The sequence below is a fragment of the Euprymna scolopes genome, chromosome 14, assembly GCF_053919585.1.
Source record: "Euprymna scolopes isolate OS-2025 chromosome 14, ASM5391958v1, whole genome shotgun sequence".
Lineage (NCBI taxonomy): Eukaryota > Metazoa > Mollusca > Cephalopoda > Sepiida > Sepiolidae > Euprymna > Euprymna scolopes.
Window position 1 is genome coordinate 92,250,881 of NC_136495.1, and position 20,325 is coordinate 92,271,205.

A 20,325-nucleotide genomic window follows, 5' to 3' on the forward strand; every position below is an offset into this window, starting at 1 on the left:
GCCAGTATCAGCAATTTTTTTATACGGCTGCAATTTCAAAATATTTTTTTTTTACTACAATCTGGGGGAACCACAATTGTTGATCAAGATCGACTGGATATCATTTCAATGTCAACAGACATTTATCTTCACAGATTCTAAGAATTCAATTTGTAAAATCAGCAATAGAATCTGCTCAACAAAAATGCTTAGAGTCAGAAGTAGAAGGTCAAGAAGTTTAAAGAAAATACTCCAGAAGAAACAAATTCGATATTGCATTTGATGGAGATGATGAGTTAGATGAAAGATGAATTTATTCAACAGAACTTACAATGATAGTAACAGTAGTGATTACGGGCAGATTAAAGAAGAGCTAAAGCACGTTAGCAAAGATTGCTAGGGAGATAGATTGCAGGTAGAGTAGCACACTACTCATCAATTACAACAGTTTTGTAACTTGAATATAAGCAAATACCATAACTCATCATAAATGAAAAAAAGCTTGTTTATAAATAAGATTAAATTCATAGTTTTTCTAATATTCTAAGAGCTGAGTGGACAACAAATTTGCTTAGGTTTAAATTTGGAAATTTACATTACATTTGTGACAAAGAATTATGCAAACAATATATTAACTAGAAATTTCAGATAAAAGTAAAGATATTGGGAGCATATACAAGATAAAATGCACAAAATGTGTGTGTGTGTGCAAGGTCAATTGGTGTCAACCTATATGCTCCAAATATTTAAAAAAAAAAAAAAAAAAAAATTTTCTTCATGAAACAAATAAAAACAAAATAAATACATCTCAAAATAATTTTATTAAAACAAGCAAACAAACAAAAAAAAACAAAAACAATGCTTTAATCAGAAATTTAATGAGACAGTGAAGCGTTTGAAAATTTCACTCAAAATATTTTTAAACATTGAATAGATTTTGTGCTGAATCCTTTTTTCCACCTCTTTAAAATCATGTGACCAATGAAGTGCACTTTTTTTTCTTTTCAAAATGTGAATCACATGAAGAAAAGAAAATATACAAAAATGATGTCGGACATATTGGCTTCTTTTTTAATGACCATTAAAATTGTGTTGCTATCTTTATTTATGTTGGTAAAAAAGTAAAATTAAAAATTTAAATTGACATGGTTTTTTTTTTAAATCTAAAAAAACATGCCAAATTAAAGATTTAGAAATGTATTTTTTTAAAAACGTTTTAAATCAAAATTAGTTATTTTTAGAAAAAACTGTGTGCTTAATAAGAAAAAAAACTTTCTGTATAAAACTGTTTCCAATAAACAAAAAATATGCAGAAAGAAATTCATTGTTGAATTACCTTTTGTTAGAATGGGCAATCAAAATAAATTCTAATTGACAAGAAAAAAACCAAAATACAATATCTGAAGTATGGAAGAAAAGATGTTCAATGGCTTCAAATGCTGAATTCCTATTCCGCAGCTTCACTTTCTGTGCCACACTTGTGCTTATTCAACACATCCAGAAGTTCATCGGCTTCTTCTGCACTTTTCACTCGCAGTAACATTGGGATGAGCTTGTTTTCACTGTCCTTACTAACAGGTGGGTTTGGAATGCATACCAGGCTCACATTGTTTTTGCCCTGCCTCTTAAGCTGCATCGATGGAAGCAAATTTATATTTAGAAGAATGTTACCTAAGGAGTATAAAAAAAAAAAAAAAAAAAAAAAAAAGATACAATTAGATGAATAGCTACAACAACGGTATTGATACTATCAGTATTTTTCAAAGTTCAGTTGAAGAAAAATGAACTGCAAAATAAACATTCAAATAATAAAAATAAAAATAAGAATAAAAATCAGGCTTGTGGAAACAAAAAAATAAGAATTTTATAAACATATATTTTTTAAAATTCAAACTCAAACTTATTTAGTTTGGAACACAAGAAACTATTTGTTATTTATGTATATGTATTATTGATCTGTATATCTATCTATCCATCCATCCATCGAGTGATATTGTTAAAATAGTTTATATTGAAAGTTATTTATTGTTTAGAGATGTTTGACAAACTTGTCAAAACTATAAATTGGACAATGTGCACCAGAAGAATGTCTGATAGCTGACTTGGAAGGACGTAGTTGTCATGTGATCAGGTTAGGATTAAAGAAAATGTTAAGAACACAACTTGACTGCAGCACGATAAGCTAGGGTTCAATTAGTGAAGAACCACCATAGACATTTGACAGATACACACATTCAGATGAACCTTTCATCACATATATACGTAGGTATGGCATTTCACACTCAAACTCTACAATGTAACAAAACTCATTTCATTTTTTTATTTATATAGAAAACTAGCAGAGAAACCTGATATTTCTAAGGATTGAATGAAGATCAATGAATACCCCACACTTCCAATATTTTTATAAATTTATATATAAATATAAATAAATTTATATATAAATATATATATAAATTTATATATAGAAGAATGTTACCTAAGGAGTATAAAAAAAAAAAAAAAAAAAAAAAAGATACAATTAGATGAATAGCTACAACAACGGTATTGATACTATCAGTATTTTTCAAAGTTCAGTTGAAGAAAAATGAACTGCAAAATAAACATTCAAGTAATAAAAATAAAAATAAGAATAAAAATCAGGCTTGTGGAAACAAAAAAATAAGAATTTTATAAACATATATTTTTTTAAATTCAAACTCAAACTTATTTAGTTTGGAACACAAGAAACTATTTGTTATTTATGTATATGTATTATTGATCTGTATATCTATCCATCCATCCATCGAGTGATATTGTTAAAATAGTTTATATTGAAAGTTATTTATTGTTTAGAGATGTTTGACAAACTTGTCAAAACTATAAATTGGACAATGTGCACCAGAAGAATGTCTGATAGCTGACTTGGAAGGACGTAGTTGTCATGTGATCAGGTTAGCTGAAAAAAATAGATGAATTGGATGAGGACGTCAACAAAAAAAGATGATCTGAAAGTAGTCTTCTCACAAAGAGATGGGGGAACATCTCAGACATGAGACGTGTAAGAACTCCTCTGCTAGGCATAATACCTGAGAGCGAATAAATGAATATAAAAAGCCAACCCATCATCTTGAGTTAATTGCATGTGTCTTCTTGTCAAGAGAATCAACTCAAGATGATTGAAGAACCAGGTATGTCACGTTTATGCATTTATGTTATATGCCAACACACACACGCTAAACGAGACACAACTGACGATCATGGCAAAGGATTAAAGAAAATGTTAAGAACACAACTTGACTGCAGCACGATAAGCTAGGGTTCAATTAGTGAAGAACCACCATAGACATTTGACAGATACACACATTCAGATGAACCTTTCATCACATATATACGTAGGTATGGCATTTCACACTCAAACTCTACAATGTAACAAATCTCATTTCATTTTTTTATTTATATAGAAAACTAGCAGAGAAACCTGATATTTCTAAGGATTGAATGAAGATCAATGAATACCCCACACTTCCAATATTTTTATTGCAGTGCACAAAGAGGAAGTTTCACATGCCTCCCTATGCAGTGACTTAGTCCACAATTCATTGGAATCTGCATTGCAATTTAGAGAACCTGCTGCTGACTTTATGAAATCATTTTTATTAATATAGATAATTTATGAAATCATTTTTATTAATATAGATAATTTATGAAATCATTCTTATTAATATAGACAATTTATGAAATCATTTTTATTAACATAGACAATTTATGAAATCATTTTTATTAATATAGATAATTTATGAAATCATTCTTATTAATATAGATAATTTATGAAATCATTTTTATTAATATAGATAATTTATGAAATCATTCTTATTAATATATATAATTTATGAAATCATTTTTATTAATATAGATAATTTATGAAATCATTTTTATTAATATAGATAATTTATGAAATCATTTTTATTAATATAGATAATTTATGAAATCATTTTTATTAATATAGATAATTTATGAAATCATTCTTATTAATATAGATAATTTATGAAATCATTTTTATTAATATAGATAATTTATGAAATCATTTTTATTAATATAGATAATTTATGAAATCATTTTTATTAATATAGATAATTTATGAAATCATTTTTATTAATATAGATAATTTATGAAATCATTTTTATTAATATAGATAATTTATGAAATCATTTTTATTAATATAGATAATTTATGAAATCATTTTTATTGATATAGATAATTTATGAAATCATTTTTATCAATATAGATAATTTATGAAATCATTCTTATTAATATAGATAATTTATGAAATCATTTTTATTGATATAGATAATTTATGAAATCATTTTTATTTATATAGATAATTTATGAAATCATTTTTATTAATATAGATAATTTATGAAATCATTCTTATTAATATAGATAATTTATGAAATCATTTTTATTAATATAGATAATTTATGAAATCATTTTTATTAATATAGATAATTTATGAAATCATTTTTATTAATATAGATAATTTATGAAATCATTTTTATTAATATAGATAATTTATGAAATCATTTTTATTAATATAGATAATTTATGAAATCATTTTTATTAATATAGATAATTTATGAAATCATTTTTATTAATATAGATAATTTATGAAATCATTTTTATTTATATAGATAATTTATGAACTCATTTTTATTAATATAGATAATTTATGAAATCATTTTTATTAATATAGATAATTTATGAAATCATTTTTATTAATATAGATAATTTATGAAATCATTTTTATTAATATAGATAATTTATGAAATCATTTTTATTAATATAGATAATTTATGAAATCATTTTTATTAATATAGATAATTTATGAAATCATTTTTATTAATATAGATAATTTATGAAATCATTCTTATTAATATAGATAATTTATGAAATCATTTTTATTTATATAGATAATTTATGAAATCATTTTTATTAATATAGATAATTTATGAAATCATTTTTATTAATATAGATAAATAAATCATTCTTATTAATATAGATAATTTATGAAATCATTTTTATTAATATAGATAATTTATGAAATCATTTTTATTAATATAGATAATTTATGAAATCATTTTTATTAATATAGATAATTTATGAAATCATTTTTATTAATATAGATAATTTATGAAATCATTTTTATTAATATAGATAATTTATGAAATCATTTTTATTAATATAGATAAATAAATCATTCTTATTAATATAGATAATTTATGAAATCATTTTTATTAATATAGATAATTTATGAAATCATTTTTATTAATATAGATAATTTATGAAATCATTTTTATTTATATAGATAATTTATGAAATCATTTTTATTAATATAGATAATTTATGAAATCATTTTTATTAATATAGATAATTTATCAAATCATTTTTATTAATATAGATAATTTATGAAATCATTCTTATTAATATAGATAATTTATGAAATCATTTTTATTAATATAGACAATTTATGAAATCTTTTTTATTAATATAGATAAATAAATCATTCTTATTAATATAGATAATTTATGAAATCATTTTTATTAATATAGACAATTTATGAAATCTTTTTTATTAATATAGATAAATAAATCATTTTTATTAATATAGATAATTTATGAAATCATTTTTATTAATATAGACAATTTATGAAATCTTTTTTATTAATATAGATAAATAAATCATTTTTATTAATATAGATAATTTATGAAATCATTTTTATTAATATAGACAATTTATGAAATCTTTTTTATTAATATAGATAAATAAATCATTTTTATTAATATAGATAATGGTTTAAATTAAAATTTAAAATGCAAAAGTGAAGTATGATAGTTCAATTGTGCTCTAAACAGAAACATTTATTTTGAATGTATCTCTGTCTTGTCAAAGAACCTACTGTTGATTTTATATGCCGGGCCTTTCTGCTTGTGTAGTGATAAAACTTCTGAAATGCACTTATGATGTTAGTTTACTTTGGTAAAAATTGAACTGTTTCTTCTTTTTAAATTATATTTCTTCTATTATCGATTTTCTATTGGAGGTATTCTGATACAAAATCTAAGAACACTCAGGCACATAAGAAATTTCAAAAGAATTGATCGAGCAGTTTTGGAGTCCGTAAAGAACAAATTCAAGGAGACAAAATGCCTTAAGTAGATAAATTACAAAAGACTAATAATATTTTTCTATTTCAAAAATAAATTTATACTAATTGACATTTCACTTTTATATTTTTTCAAACTATGTTTTTGTTTTTGTATTTAAAAATAAATAAATAAAAATTAAAAACAGAAAAAAGGGATTTTGATGTTATCGTTTGATTTAATCAAGCGATAACATAATTAAATTTATCAAAATCATTTTTTTTTTTTTTTTTCAGGATGGGGAGGGCTAAATTCTGATAATACAAAAAAAATTAAAGACCTTTAAATAATAACGCTTATTTTTCTACAGCAAAATAAATCTATGGTAAAATAGCTGGTCGAAGTTTAAATTTCTTCTGAACCTAATTCGAAGAAAAAACAATCCAAGGGAGGTAACTTTGTCACGCTACAAATACAAAAGGGAGACAAATATCGACTTAATTTAAGAAAAAGATATTTCCCACATTTTTCTATTAGCAAAGATATGTATCATCTGAATGCAAATACCTTAATATCATCTGAATGAATATAAAAATCTATTTTTTCACTTGATATTTATATATAAGCTTATTTCTTATGTAAAAAGAGAATGAAATTTTAAATGTGCATGTGTAATTATGTAATTTCTAAACCTTTCAGACAGTTTTTATTAGATTTGGAATTTATATACAAATTTTTTCCATCGACTCCAAAGCCAAGCCATTATTTAAATGGATTTGTATCTGTTGATTGCACCATATTGCTAATCCTGTGTAGTTCCAGAAGGTTCACCATCCAGAGCTTTGCCTTTTCTCTTTGAAAAGAGGTTCATTTATTGCTAATTATCTGAGATGCCCCTACTAAGGAATGCAAACTGAGTTGTGCTGGCATTTTTGTAGGTCAGAATGCTTTTCCTCTAAGGTATTGTTACTCAGTTCCACTTTCTGACCTTTTAATATCACATCATCCTGTCGAGACAATTTTATTTATAGAAAACTAAACTAGTACCAACCTGAGGGTTTTTTTTTTTTTTTTTTTTTTTTTTTTTTTTTACAAAGGCATCACCACATTATCAAGGCCCAGAGGCCACTCAAGGATAAGGGTTAAAGAGTGTACAGTAGAAGTTGGTCAATATAGTAATCATTAGTAATGAAAATTTGGTAAATTTAATAACTTATATGGAACGGCTCATCAAGAACTTATTTACCTTAGACTTGAACACAACCATATTGTAGTCAGCCGGAAAGCAGGAAAACGGAAGACAATTCCACAGGCGTGCAGTTCTAAGAAAGAAGCTTTGTTCATGGAATCTATGTTTAGGTTTAGGCACAGATAAAGAGTGGGGGAAATTATTGATAGTGTTTACAGCTAGACGAGTGTTTCTTGTGAAAGTTTGGCGAGGGGGGACCATAGATTGAAGCTCAGTTGAACACTTTCCATGAAAATAACGATACATCAGAGACAAACTCGCAACATCTCTTCTGTGAGATAGAGGTTGTAAGGAGGAGAAAAGGACATCTCCTACGAGGCTACGAAGTCTATTTTGAACTCTATCAAGGCAGGACAAGTCCTTTCTAGCAGCTCCTGCCCAGATGTGGCAACAGTATTCCATCCTTGGACGTACCTGGCTCTTATATAGATAGAGAATAGCATCAGCAGTGAGATATCTACTGGATCGATAGAAAGATCCCACCATTTTTCCAGCGGCCTTGGCAACAGATTTGATATACGTGTTCCATTTAAGATCAGGAGTAATGGTCAAGCCCAGAAGCTTGTCAAAACTTGAGGCCTCCTGAAGACGAGAGCCATTCATTTCAATTGATGACAAATGTGGATTAGAATGTTGATGATGTAAAGAGAGAAGCTTGGTTTTAGATGCATTAAAAGTAACCAGCCACTCCTTTCCCCATTGTACTACATGCTCAAGATCAGAGGAGAGAGAATTGGAGAGTACTTGCTCGTTTACTGTCTTAGATGTGGTACCATAAATGGTAGTGTCGTCAGCATAAATGTCTACAAATGATGTAAGGATATGATTTGGAAGATCATTAATGTAGATCAGGAAAAGAGTTGGGCCCAGGATGGATCCCTGAGGGACACCGGCATTAATACTGTGAGCTTCTGATTTTTGCCCCTCAACTACTACTCTTATGAACCTATCAGAAAGAAATGATTTAATAATTGAGAAGACTTTTCCAGCTATACCATAGCTAGCGATCTTATGAAGTAAACCTTTATGCCATACCCTATCAAAGGCTTTAGATATGTCAAGAGCAATTGCCCTAGAAAGATTGCCACCGTCGAGAGATTTGCTAATCCTATGCGATATAACTGTAAGGACATCTGCTGTAGATCTAGCAGAACGGAAACCATATTGAGTGTCACTAAGAAGGTTATTTTTGTTGAGATGTTTGATTACTTCTGTATTTAACACAGATTCTAGCAACTTACTCATGACGCACAGGAGACTTATTGGCCTGTACTGAGAGGGGGATGAGCGATCACCTGAATTCTTAAATACAGGGCATACTGATGAGATTTTCCAGGGAGATGGGAAACTATTCTCCTTAAGACAACGTTTAAACAGTTTTGTAAGTATGGGCGCTAGTTCAGGTTGAAGTTTTTTGAGTACTATAATTGGAATACCATCAGGGCCAGTTGCTTTACTGGAATCAAGGTTTTTGATTAGCTTGGCAACATCACGTACAGATATACGTATATCACATAGCGTGTTTTCTGATACAGGAGGAAATATTGGGGGTTGGCGGTCTTGGTCGCAAAGGGTAGAATTAGCTGCAAAGTTCTTGACAAAGAGTTTGGCTTTGTCTGATGCTGACGAGATTACCTCAGGTCCATTGATAATAGTTGGGATGGAGCACACGCTTCTGTTCAGGATTCTGTTTGCTATTTACCAAAACTGGTGGGAACCAAGCCGCTGCTCAGCTATTTTGGACTTAACAGATTGAGCATACAACTCTCTTGCGTTCCTTATAACTTTCTTACAATAGTTGCTGGCAGTCCTGAAAACGGCTTTAGTTTCCATACATCTATTACGTTTGAAGCAGTGGAAAAAGTGATTTCTGTGCGCAATGGCAGCAGCACATTCTGGAGAGAACCATGGCTGGCTGTTAGGTTTTTGCTGAAACTTTTTAGAGGGTATGAAATGGTCAATACCTACAATTAACCATTCAGTTAGGTCTAATACTATAGAGGACACATCCTTTTTAAACATGGAATGCAGAGGTAGATCAGATATAAATGTACGGAAGCTATCCCAGTCAGCCTTAGTGTATCGATATACTGTACGATGAAGTGGTACGTCTGGGGACTTATTACATTTCATTTTTATCTTAATTGATACAACAGAGTGGTCGGAAGATCCAAGAGGCGACAGAACAGAAACTGAACATAGTTCAGGGCAAGTTGTGAGAAAAAGGTCTAGTAGGCTCGCATACTGGCCGTCATTATCGGGCACATTTTTGTTTTCTCTTAAATTGTTTTAAAAATTTGAAAGTTAAATTTAATTATTACAGCATCGTTTGATCATTAAATTATTAATTGAATAAGAATTGTTATAAAACTACAAAAAAATCTTATAGTAACATTTCTTTAGTATCTATTTAAAAATTATTGGGTGTAAAAATAGCTTTCAAAACTTTCAATCTTTTAATACATTAAAGTTTTTCTAAGAATTTTAAAACCAGAAATGACTTTCTAGTCGACAGTGGATTTAATTTTGTATTTTTATTTTATTTATTTATTTATTTTTTTTTTTTAAGTATTTGGTACATTACACTCTGGCATTTTTTTGTTTTTGATAAATAATTGAGTAGTAGTAAATAAAGAAATAAAAATGTGTAAGTCACATAGGAGCAAGAAATACACACAAACACACTAAAAGTGGTTACGCAATTTTATTAATATACAAAAATCTTTGGGCAAAAAGTCCAAAGCAGTCCTCTATGGGAACAAGTCAGCTTGCAACATAGCTTTTCAACTTGAAAAACTGATGGAAACTAAAGTGAATTGAAACAAGTAAAGCAAGAGATATGCTGAATAGAAATCAATTTTGCTTACCAAGATTTGTATCTGCTCGGACAATGAGTTGTGCTTTATCCTTTAAAGGTTTTACGTGAAGATTTGCAACACCTTTGTCAATCCAATTCTTTTCCTTTTCATAAAAAAGTTTACATCTAAAAAGACAAACAAATCACAAAAACAACAAAATATTACAAAATTATAAGTTAAATACAACTTGAAATGTCAAATTTAAAGTGAATAAAATTTGTCAAATGCAAGCGGGTTAATAAATATGATTGACACGGTTTAGAAATTCTTTGCATTCTATTCAAGAGGGAGAGGCTAGTGATTGATGTACCAGTTAAGATGTGACAACAATAATCCATGCATTGGTGAATGATGGTTCTATAGTCGTCCATACACCTGTTGCAATTCATGTTGCTAGAGAATGTCAACTGACTCTCAGCAAGACATATTGGTCATGACAATTGGAAACGTTTTTAAAGATGCCTGTCTTAGTAGCATTAAATGTGATTATACATTTTAGCCCAATTCTAGAACAGACTCGTCTATTTTCCAAAGAGGGAGCCATTCTAATAATAAAAAATATGATCATTTGTTGCAATGTGCGTAGGAACATTAAACATAGTTTGGAAGAATTTTGAGAAGCGCAAGAATTTTGGAAAGTGCAGGATTTTTGGGAAGCACAGGAATTTTGACAATGCAGTGTGCCTTGGCAACCAATAGCAATTCTGAGTTTAAAAAAGTGTTTCTGAAGGTCATGGGAATTGTGTTGTTTTTCGAGGCACATCAACATAGGTCACACATGTAGATCAGAAATGATTAATAATTTTGTGGGTCAGTAACTAGACGTCAGAGTCCAGGAAAACAAGGCATTCATGTGTCTGATGGAGAGTATTCAGTTAATTTGCACGTCTCTGAACAATTTCTAGGGCTGTAGAAAAAAATTTGTTCATGGGATTTTCAGTTAGTTTTAGGTACAGATTTTTCCAGCAACCGTAGCAACAAATTTGATGATCAGAAGTAGCTATCTTTTTGCAGAATATGACTGAAATCTGGTAATTAATAATTTGTTTCTAGGAAGCATATCAATCTGTTATACATTCCATGTTTAGCAAAGGCAATTTGTCAAAGCAATGGAACAATTTTCTGAGTTTGTATATTTTTGTTTTAGTTTTAGGAATACAGATAATTGTTGCTTCTCTCCATGTTTCTGGGAATTTATTACTTATCCAAATATCCAGGATCTTTATGGATTCCTGAGCAGTTCCTTTATGAATGGTGTGTTATGAGATGTTTTTATAAAGTTCTGATATCATAAACCGTTTCTTGTATTTTTCAGTGCCGTTAGATTCAAAATCTAATTTATTTTTCTAAAAATTCTGTATTAGTTTTATAAATTTTCCATTCTCATAAGCACAAGTTTTTCATGTAAAATAAAAGTTTTGGACATCTTTATCAGCAAGATTTTTTTTTCTTTCCCAATTAGGAATGGTGATAATTCACTCATTAATTTATTTCTAGTAATCTGACAACTAAAAATCATGTTATTTCTTCTCCTGAATCGGAAATGTATTAGAGTGATATCCTTTAAAGATTTGGGGCATAGGGGAATGGTGTGTGTGTGTGTGTGTGTGTGTGTGTGTGTGTGTGTGTGTGTGTGTGTGTGTGAAGTCAATCTTACTTGGAGCCAGGGAGGGGGGAAACTCCATTCATCCTGCTGATACACAGATGACATACTTGATTTGGGTGAAACACTATGCAACTATTTTCCTTCAATTTTTCTTTTTTGAGGATTTAAAAAAATGCCAAAGATGTCACAGCCATATTGCTACTTTGTTCACTCTAACCACATTTAAGTGAAATTATATTTGTTGTGAGTAAGCAGGTTCGGTATTGATATGACCACTGTAAGAGCAAAAATGGACTTTTGCATGGTTATCAATTGAACAGCCATCAGGATCCAATCCTTAAACATCATGGGTTGTCACTCACGGCAAACTGTTGACCCCACTGAGAATGAGAGGGGGGATGGAGAGAAAGAAAAAAATGAGAAAAAGAAACAGAAAATTTTGTAATTTTTGTTTTGAGCTTTGTAAAAAAACTTTAATGTTTGGTGCATTTTTGTTGGAGCCAGTTTCGAACAGCCTGAAATATATTTTGTCAAATATTTTAAATGAAAAAAAAAAAAAAAAATGCTTACATTTATATAAAAAATGATAAATACTTGAATGAAATTAATTAATAATGGTAAATTTATAAGAATTTATGAAAACTTATTAAAATGGCTGCATTGACCTATAAACTTTTGTAATCCCACCTAGTCTATTAATACTACACAAACAGTGACAATGGGGATATAAGTGTAGAACATAAAATATGGATTTAAATGAATGATACTAAGAGTTGTATTCATGAATGCAGGGATCGGTTGATTGAAAGAATGAAAGAGTGTCAAAAAGAAACCAGCAGAAGAAGAAATAAAGCAAAAAAAAATACAAAGGTACCAATTAAGAATATTTGTGTATATGGTGCAGCTATTATTAGACTGAACCAGTGTTAAGCAGATCTGGAGAAACATAAGTTATTAAAGCTTTGCTTAATTAAATGTTTGTATGAGAGTTTTTAAATGTTTATCAAACACTTGTCAGATAATACATACAACCCAAAACAATTTTTTATTTATTACAACTTTGTATTTTTTTGTTTAATTTTTTAATATTTTTAAATGTTTTAATAAACATGGAATTTACCTTTTTGTGTAAACAGAGCCTTCTTCTTTAATTTCCTTATTTTCTGGTTTTGGTGGTTCATATTCTTCCTCTTCATCAGCTGGTTTGGTGGATGAAGCTAGAAGTAAAAATTATAAACAAATATTACAAAGATGCATAAAAAATTCAACCATCAACAAAAACAATTGCAAAAATGAAAAGGTATTCTAAAAATTATAAACAAATATTACAAAGATGCATAAAAAATTAAACCATCAACAAAAACAATTGCAAAAATGAAAAGGTATTCTAAAAATTATAATGACTCTTCATAAACATTTGAAGGTTGAAAAAGAAAAATTGTAGAAAGAAAGAAGTTTTCTGAAGCCTTTAGAATATTTTCGATTATCTCCCTTGAACTAGAAAGAAACTGAAAAATACATGGCAGTACGTGAATAAAGTTTTTAATAATTTTAGGCTTTTGAAAAGAGATAATGAACATACATTAACGTGAGTACTTGGATTAAGTATATCTAAGAGCAAAACATTCTCGTGAGAAATTGCGTTCACGTTGGGCATATATAAAAGAAAAGAAATGTTTTATTTGTAACTTGAAAATTCAAAGAAATGTAAAAATAGAAATGTCACTATCATTCCCAGGAAAGCTAAGTGTGCCTTAAGGGAGTTAAAGAGGAATGGGGGCGATACATTTACTTAGATTTAATTTGATTGATATCCGTGAACCTTACATCAATCAAAAAAAGTGAAGATTCTAAAATTTATAATAAAAATTAAAAAAAATATGATGTTATGAGCTGAAAAGAGAAGGGTTATAGTTTTCTTTATTCAATCACGAGGAACCGGGAAAACCGTATATATTCCAGTAGCAGATTTGGTGACTTAGTTGGGAGAGAACTTCTCACTATGTTTAGTCATAGTGATGAGTCCTAAGCAATAAAATAGCTGTCTGTGGATGACACACATCTATATGAGTAGAACACTTTTGTAGTGCAAAAGCAATATTCTTCCATAAAAACAATTGAGTTCTTTCAGTAATCAGTATCATAAAAAAGATGTAAACAAAATAATTTAATTTCATATGATATAATTTCTTCCACTTTTAGTTGATAAAGCAGTGGACATCAACCAGTGGGATCCGGATTTCAAATCTCACTCCACGAGTTGTAAATGACAAAACAGTTATCTATGGATGACTAACAGTACATACACGTGTGTGTGTGTGTGTGTGTGTGTGTGTGTGTGTGTGTGTATGTAAAATTTTGTTGAAAATTCAAAGACTCACGTTTTCTTTTTATAACCTTCGTTTATTTCCTGGATTTTTTCCATTACAGCTGTTTCATTAATGATTTGGCAATTTTACGATTTATGTTTCCATAAAAATATCCTGTCCTCACCAACTTCTTCAGATGTTTATCCATTAGATTTTTACAACAAAAGGTATATTTTTAACATGCTGGACATCGTATTTGGGTAAAAAGATTTCCAAAGTCATGCCACCTCACTTCCTCCATCTTTTGGTATTATGTGAAGATAGTGTGTGTGTGTGTGTGTGTGTGTGTGTGTGTGTGTGTGTGTGTGTGTGTGTGTGTGTATGTATATATACACACACACACTAATAGCATGGGTGTTTGGAGATGTATGCTGAGCAAAATAAAAAAACAAAAAAAACGGTCAATTTTTTTAACTTTCACCCCTATTATGACCCCTTAACATTTGTTTTGGGCTCAAATCAAGTTATTAAGTTAGATCCATGCCCAAGTAACCTATATCTAAAATTTCAAGTGTTTAGACCCAAAATTGGCCGAGGAGTTTGGTAGAGTTCTCAAAGGTCAAATCGTTGAACTTTGACCCTTTAACAGCCAAATTTCTGGCTGAAAATGGATTACAAAGATTTTCCCAAATCTCAGTACCCTGTATATCAAATTTTGAGTCTGTAGACTAGAAATTGACAGAGTTATTGTGTAGGGAAATGTACACACACACACATTCACTTTTATAGATTATATATATATATATATATTATAGTGTGTTCAACAAAATTTATAATCAAGCAGAAATATTCTTAGTTATATATTAATAATTAATTAGTTATATATTAATATATATATATATATATAAATTTATTATAATATATATTACAATATTTAAGCATTTTGATAAAATTCTATAAACTGCATCCATTATTAAATATATGCAAGGAGATTACTCATTCTAAGAAAATAATAATTAGAGAAATTAATAATTAAAATAAGAATTCGTAATGATGATGATGAAAAGAGGTACTAGGTTAATAAAAGTTGGCTGATAAAATATAAAATTGAAAATATAATTTTAAATGTGCTTGCAAAATTCAAGGCAAAATTACAAGAAGAAAAAAAAACGGTTAAAAATTATTTCAGAAATGTAACATTTAATCCCTTTTTGTTGTGAATTACTGTATATGAAACAAGCATAAAGAAGGTCATGGAGAGGTTTGACATTGCAGTTGATCAGTTGTGACAATGCCAAAAATGTTAATCACCATTAATACAATGCTATGCAGATGTTAGACAAAATGAGTAAAAATTGTCTGCACTGGTTCAGATATGTATGTAGTCACCCACTAAGAAAAAGCTGAAAACAAAAGTAGTGATCATCTCAAGATCTTGAGACTTCATTCTGACTTTTGACGGTGAAGGCTGAAGTGTGAAATCCAGTGTAGATGCTGCTGTGCAAGATCCATGCAGACAAATATCAATTGTTCTATAACAAGTTTGGATGTATTACTTTATCAACTAGTGGTTGAGAAATAAAAATAAAAAATCAGTTTAAATATAAGTAAATAATTTCTAGGTGTTTGCCTGCGATTGTTTTTTTCAATTGTGTAATCAAACAAGGTACAATCGATTGTGAGGATAAAAAATTGATTACAAATAATATGAATCAGTTACTACGAGTTAAATGTCAAAAATTGGTAGATTACAGGATACAAACACAAAATGAATAAATAAAAATGTTATTTTTGAGCCTTTATTTTGCCAAATTATGGTTTTATTTATATATATTTTTTTTTTAATTTGAGCCCAATTCGTATATCTTCTATTGATTCATGCAATCTTATTCTCCTCCAACAAAATAAGATTCATATTTGATCGCTAATGATGTTTATTTTTTTTGTATAATATATTTAAAACAACGAAAAAATAAACAAGTAAATATAAACATATTGAGAGCAACTAGGATGTCACAGCCATATTGCTACTTTGTTCACTCTAACCACATTTAAGTGAAATTATATATACGTGTAGTCAAGTATATATATTTATCTTTTTTCAAATTACCAAACTGTGACTATGTATATATAGACAAAGCTTATGGCACTGAAATATCTCAAAAGATTTTTTAAAAAAATCATATTTCTGAACAATGCATATAGATAATCAAAACCTACAACATTGAAATATATCGGGTGCAACGATAAATATGTCACCCTAAAGAAAACCCTACAGCTTTATTTTAAAACTTATAGAAAAAAATCAATTCCAGTAACTTGATTATGTAGTAGAGCTGACATCTATTCAATGTAGCCGTCTTCAGCCTCAATCACCACCTCAATACAGGTCCAGAACTGGGAGCATACCTTTTCCACAAGTGCCGGTAGGAGCTCAGCGAATACTCGACAGATGGTAGTGATCAGGCTGGCTTTAGTGTTGTGGGAGGTCATGTTGGTGATGTTCTCAACATATAACCAAGTGAAGTAGTCCAGCAGGTTCAGATCAGGGGAGGCCAGTGAGAGAAGGGTACAAAGTTGTAACACTCCTGAAACCAAGAGTCGGTCTGTTTGGACTTGTGGGCCAGCGCCAAGTCCTGCTGCCACACTCAGGGTTTGCCATCAACCACCTGATTGCATAAGGGGATCACCACACTCTTCAACACATCCAGGTACACTTTAGTGTTGATTTTCAAGCCGACTTCGAAGATGTGAGGTGGCATGATGTGGCTGTCACTTGAAATCACACCAAAGACCATAATTGTGGCAAGAAACTTTGTTGAACCGTCCAGATTTGCATTTTTAAAGGTGCTGGAAATGGTCCTGTTTTCATAACTTGGTAGAGAGCATGAGTTGTACAGTGGCGCATCTCTGATCTCGCTCGTTGAACCTTGTGTCACTTTCAGACATGATAGAATGCTCCTATTGCTTTTGGGGTTTTTACACAACTAACCAACTAGTGGATAGTCTGCAACAAAAAAAAAAAAAGAAAACCGATTTTCATCAAATGGAAATGGAATCATGACTTTTCTAAGGCGACAATTTTATCGTTCCACTCGGTATTTTAGTGATGAGACAATTCTGATATTATCATCAATTTAAATTCTTTGTGAATTTAGTTACAGCACCCACCCCAAGATTACCATGAAAGCCCAAGTAATGTATTTTCTCCAAAGTAAAAATACTTGAGTAAATATTTCTAATTACTTTTTCTCAAACACTGACGCAATTAAAGATTTCTCTTTTAAAACAAAGCCGATTTACAATAAATTAATAAAATGTTATTTGAATAGTTTTCATAAACAATTGAACATAATTGACAAGAATGATTTTCATAAACATTTTTTAAAATAGACAACTTATTTTACAAATAAAAATACTGCAAAAAGAAAGGAAATTTTTAAAAAATGCCCCCTTTTTTCTTTTGCATCATTTTTGTATCATTTCGATAATTATAAAGTATGCCCTTCAATGCTCATTTTTAACCAACATTTTGTGGAGATCTAACCCCTACATTCAGTATCATACCTTTTAAGTAAAGATCAAAATGTATTTCTCACCAAATATAACAAAAATGAAAACCACTTACTTCTGCTTAGCAATTCTAAAATGTTTAAGGTGTGAATTTTTCATAGGTAGACACTTTTTAAAATTAATATTCAAAAATCACTTGCATACATGACAGTTTTTTATGCCACACTTGATACAGCAACAACTTTCAAGATAATAAAAAAACTTCTTTTTAAACTTGTTTAATTTTTATGCGTGTTATGGTGTGAGTTCAGTTCGCTATGTTCATGTAAATTGGCCACGTACATGAAAGAATGCTATCTCATACCACCTGTGGATAATACATCAAACTTGCATGCCATACCAAATTCTTTTCATCTAAATATTAAACAGTTAAGTTTTTCAATTTTTTCATAATCTTAACGCTTGCAAATGATTTGCAGTGAAAATTCTAATTTTATGTCATAAATAATCAGTGGGAATTATTTCTTACAAATTAAACTCATACGAATTGTTGAATCGAAGTGTGTTGATCATGGTCCTCTGTAATAATATTAATGACATATTATGAAGATCACAGTTGATTTGGACACAACCATTGATCTGATTCTGATAAGTTAAAAAAATATCCAGAAATCCATCGAATGAAGTGGACATTTACTGTGTAAGCAATGTCTGAATTAGCAATTGAACAATATTCAAAGAGTTCAATTGATAGTAAAGATTTCATACATTATAAGATAACATCCAAAAGAAAATGGAGAATACAACAAAATTCCATTTTTGAAAAGCTAGCCATTTCGCCTGCTGTTCTGTATTAGAAGTTTCTAATTGATTGAATCCGACAGCTATTGGTCACAACAAAAATACCACCTAAAAAAATACATTACTATGAAAATGTATCTACTTGATATTAATATTCAATAAAAGATTATTTCCAGAGTCTTTTCGTTCTTTTCATTTAAATTTTCTGTTGACTTGTAGACACCATATTTATATGTATTCTGACTTTACCCACTCAGCCTTGTTTGGGAGTTCACTTTCATTTTTGTGGCATTTTTTGTAAACAATGCTTTTTTTAAAGCAAATTGTTTTTAATTTTTTAAAGATAAATCTACTTTTTATCTATGAATTTAAATGATAAATGCAAGGTATTATTTGTTGATTAAATCATTAATTGAACCAAATTTCTATAAGACTAAAATTCATGTTAATGTAATGTTGCTTGAACTTGTTGCTGGATCAGTTGAGCTGGCTCAATCCAACAAGTTCATTGTATCTCGTATAATGGCCGACCAGGCACAGCGGCCCGAGACTGTTTCCATTACAAGCGTAAGCCATTCGCAGTTCCATCAATGAAGCACGTAGTGGCAGGTGCCAAGGATCATTTCAGCATAATGTTGTTTGGATCCCTGTTTATAAAATTGGATGCAAATAAGCTTCAAAAATCTTAATAAATGAACAATATTAAAACCATTTTTCACTTGATTTACTCTTTCATAATTTAATAGAATTTGTTTTTCTTCTATAATAGTATGTGCTCTCCGTTCGTGATCAAACCTCCATCAACAGCAAATAGTCTGTTACTCTATCATAAAATACATTTCCAAATCGGTTTTAACACACTTTTTTTTTTATTAAAATTACAACTACAGTGTTTCCAGCTTATGGTTATTTTCTGATTGTAAGAGGTTTTCAAGCAATTTGCATGATTGGATGACTGAAATAGTATGCTGTTGCAGAGAATTGAAATTGTAATCATGGACATGATAGTAGGATAATTTTTCTTTTGCCTCAACACAACAGTGACATGATAATCAACTTTATAAAATTGAAACTGAATTGAATGAAAGAGGGTTGCTGGATATGTTTGTAGGTAGGGCTTTATACCTAACAATAATAAACAATTACAAGAGATTATTTTATAAGTCTTTCAAGATAGTAAAAAACTTGTTTAAACTTACTTGTTTGATTTTTGCAGGTGGCATGGGGTGAGTTTAATTTGCTATGTTAATGTGAATTGACCACCTACATGAAAGAATGTTATATCGTACAACCTGTGGGTGAATTTACATCAAACTTATATAACATAGCAGATTCTCTTTATCATTCAGTCAAGTTTTACAATTTTTTCATAATCTTAATGCTTCCAAATGATTTACAGTGAAAATTCTATTTTATGTCATAAATAAATAAAATGAAGCGTTAAAATACTAAAAAAAATACACATAAATGCTCAAACTGTAAAGAAAATGCCATTTTTTTTTAGATTTTCTGCTAATGTAAAAGTGGTTGATGCTAAGCAAATACGCAGATAAACAGGACGCTTTGAAAGAAACGGTTACATGCTACATATTGACATATGCTAGTAGTCACTTTTGTATGAAATTATTTCATATTTTATCTTTTAATTGTTTGGTATTTAAAAACAAGACACTGGTGGTTTTGTTCATATCATCTTCAAGGTAGATTTGTTTACAAATTTAAAGATAAAACTATACAAAAACTTATTTAAAATAAAATTCAAGCTGGATGCTCAAATCTTTCATGGAAAAATCTTAAATAAAAACAAATACTTGTTTGCTTTCCCTAAAATTTAAAATATTGTTTTTACACAATAACATGTGCATAACATAAAACGTTTTGTTTATTC

The 20,325-nt window shown here is 29.1% G+C and overlaps 1 protein-coding gene across 2 annotated transcripts in view; it reads right to left on the reverse strand.

Moving 5' to 3' along the window:
• Positions 1 to 781: 781 nt before the first annotated feature.
• LOC145293162 (nuclear pore complex protein Nup50-like) overlaps positions 782 to 20,325 on the reverse strand; it is a 720,593-nt gene continuing 701,049 nt past the window's right edge. For both annotated transcript variants that reach the window (XM_080139613.1, XM_080139614.1), the window contains 3 exons: positions 12,935 to 13,031; positions 10,218 to 10,333; positions 782 to 1,650 (listed from right to left, as the gene is read on the reverse strand). In XM_080139613.1, coding sequence (XP_079995739.1) covers positions 1,427 to 1,650; positions 10,218 to 10,333; positions 12,935 to 13,031 — 437 coding nt within the window. In that variant the 3' untranslated portion in view covers positions 782 to 1,426. The remainder of the gene's footprint in view (positions 1,651 to 10,217; positions 10,334 to 12,934; positions 13,032 to 20,325) is intronic.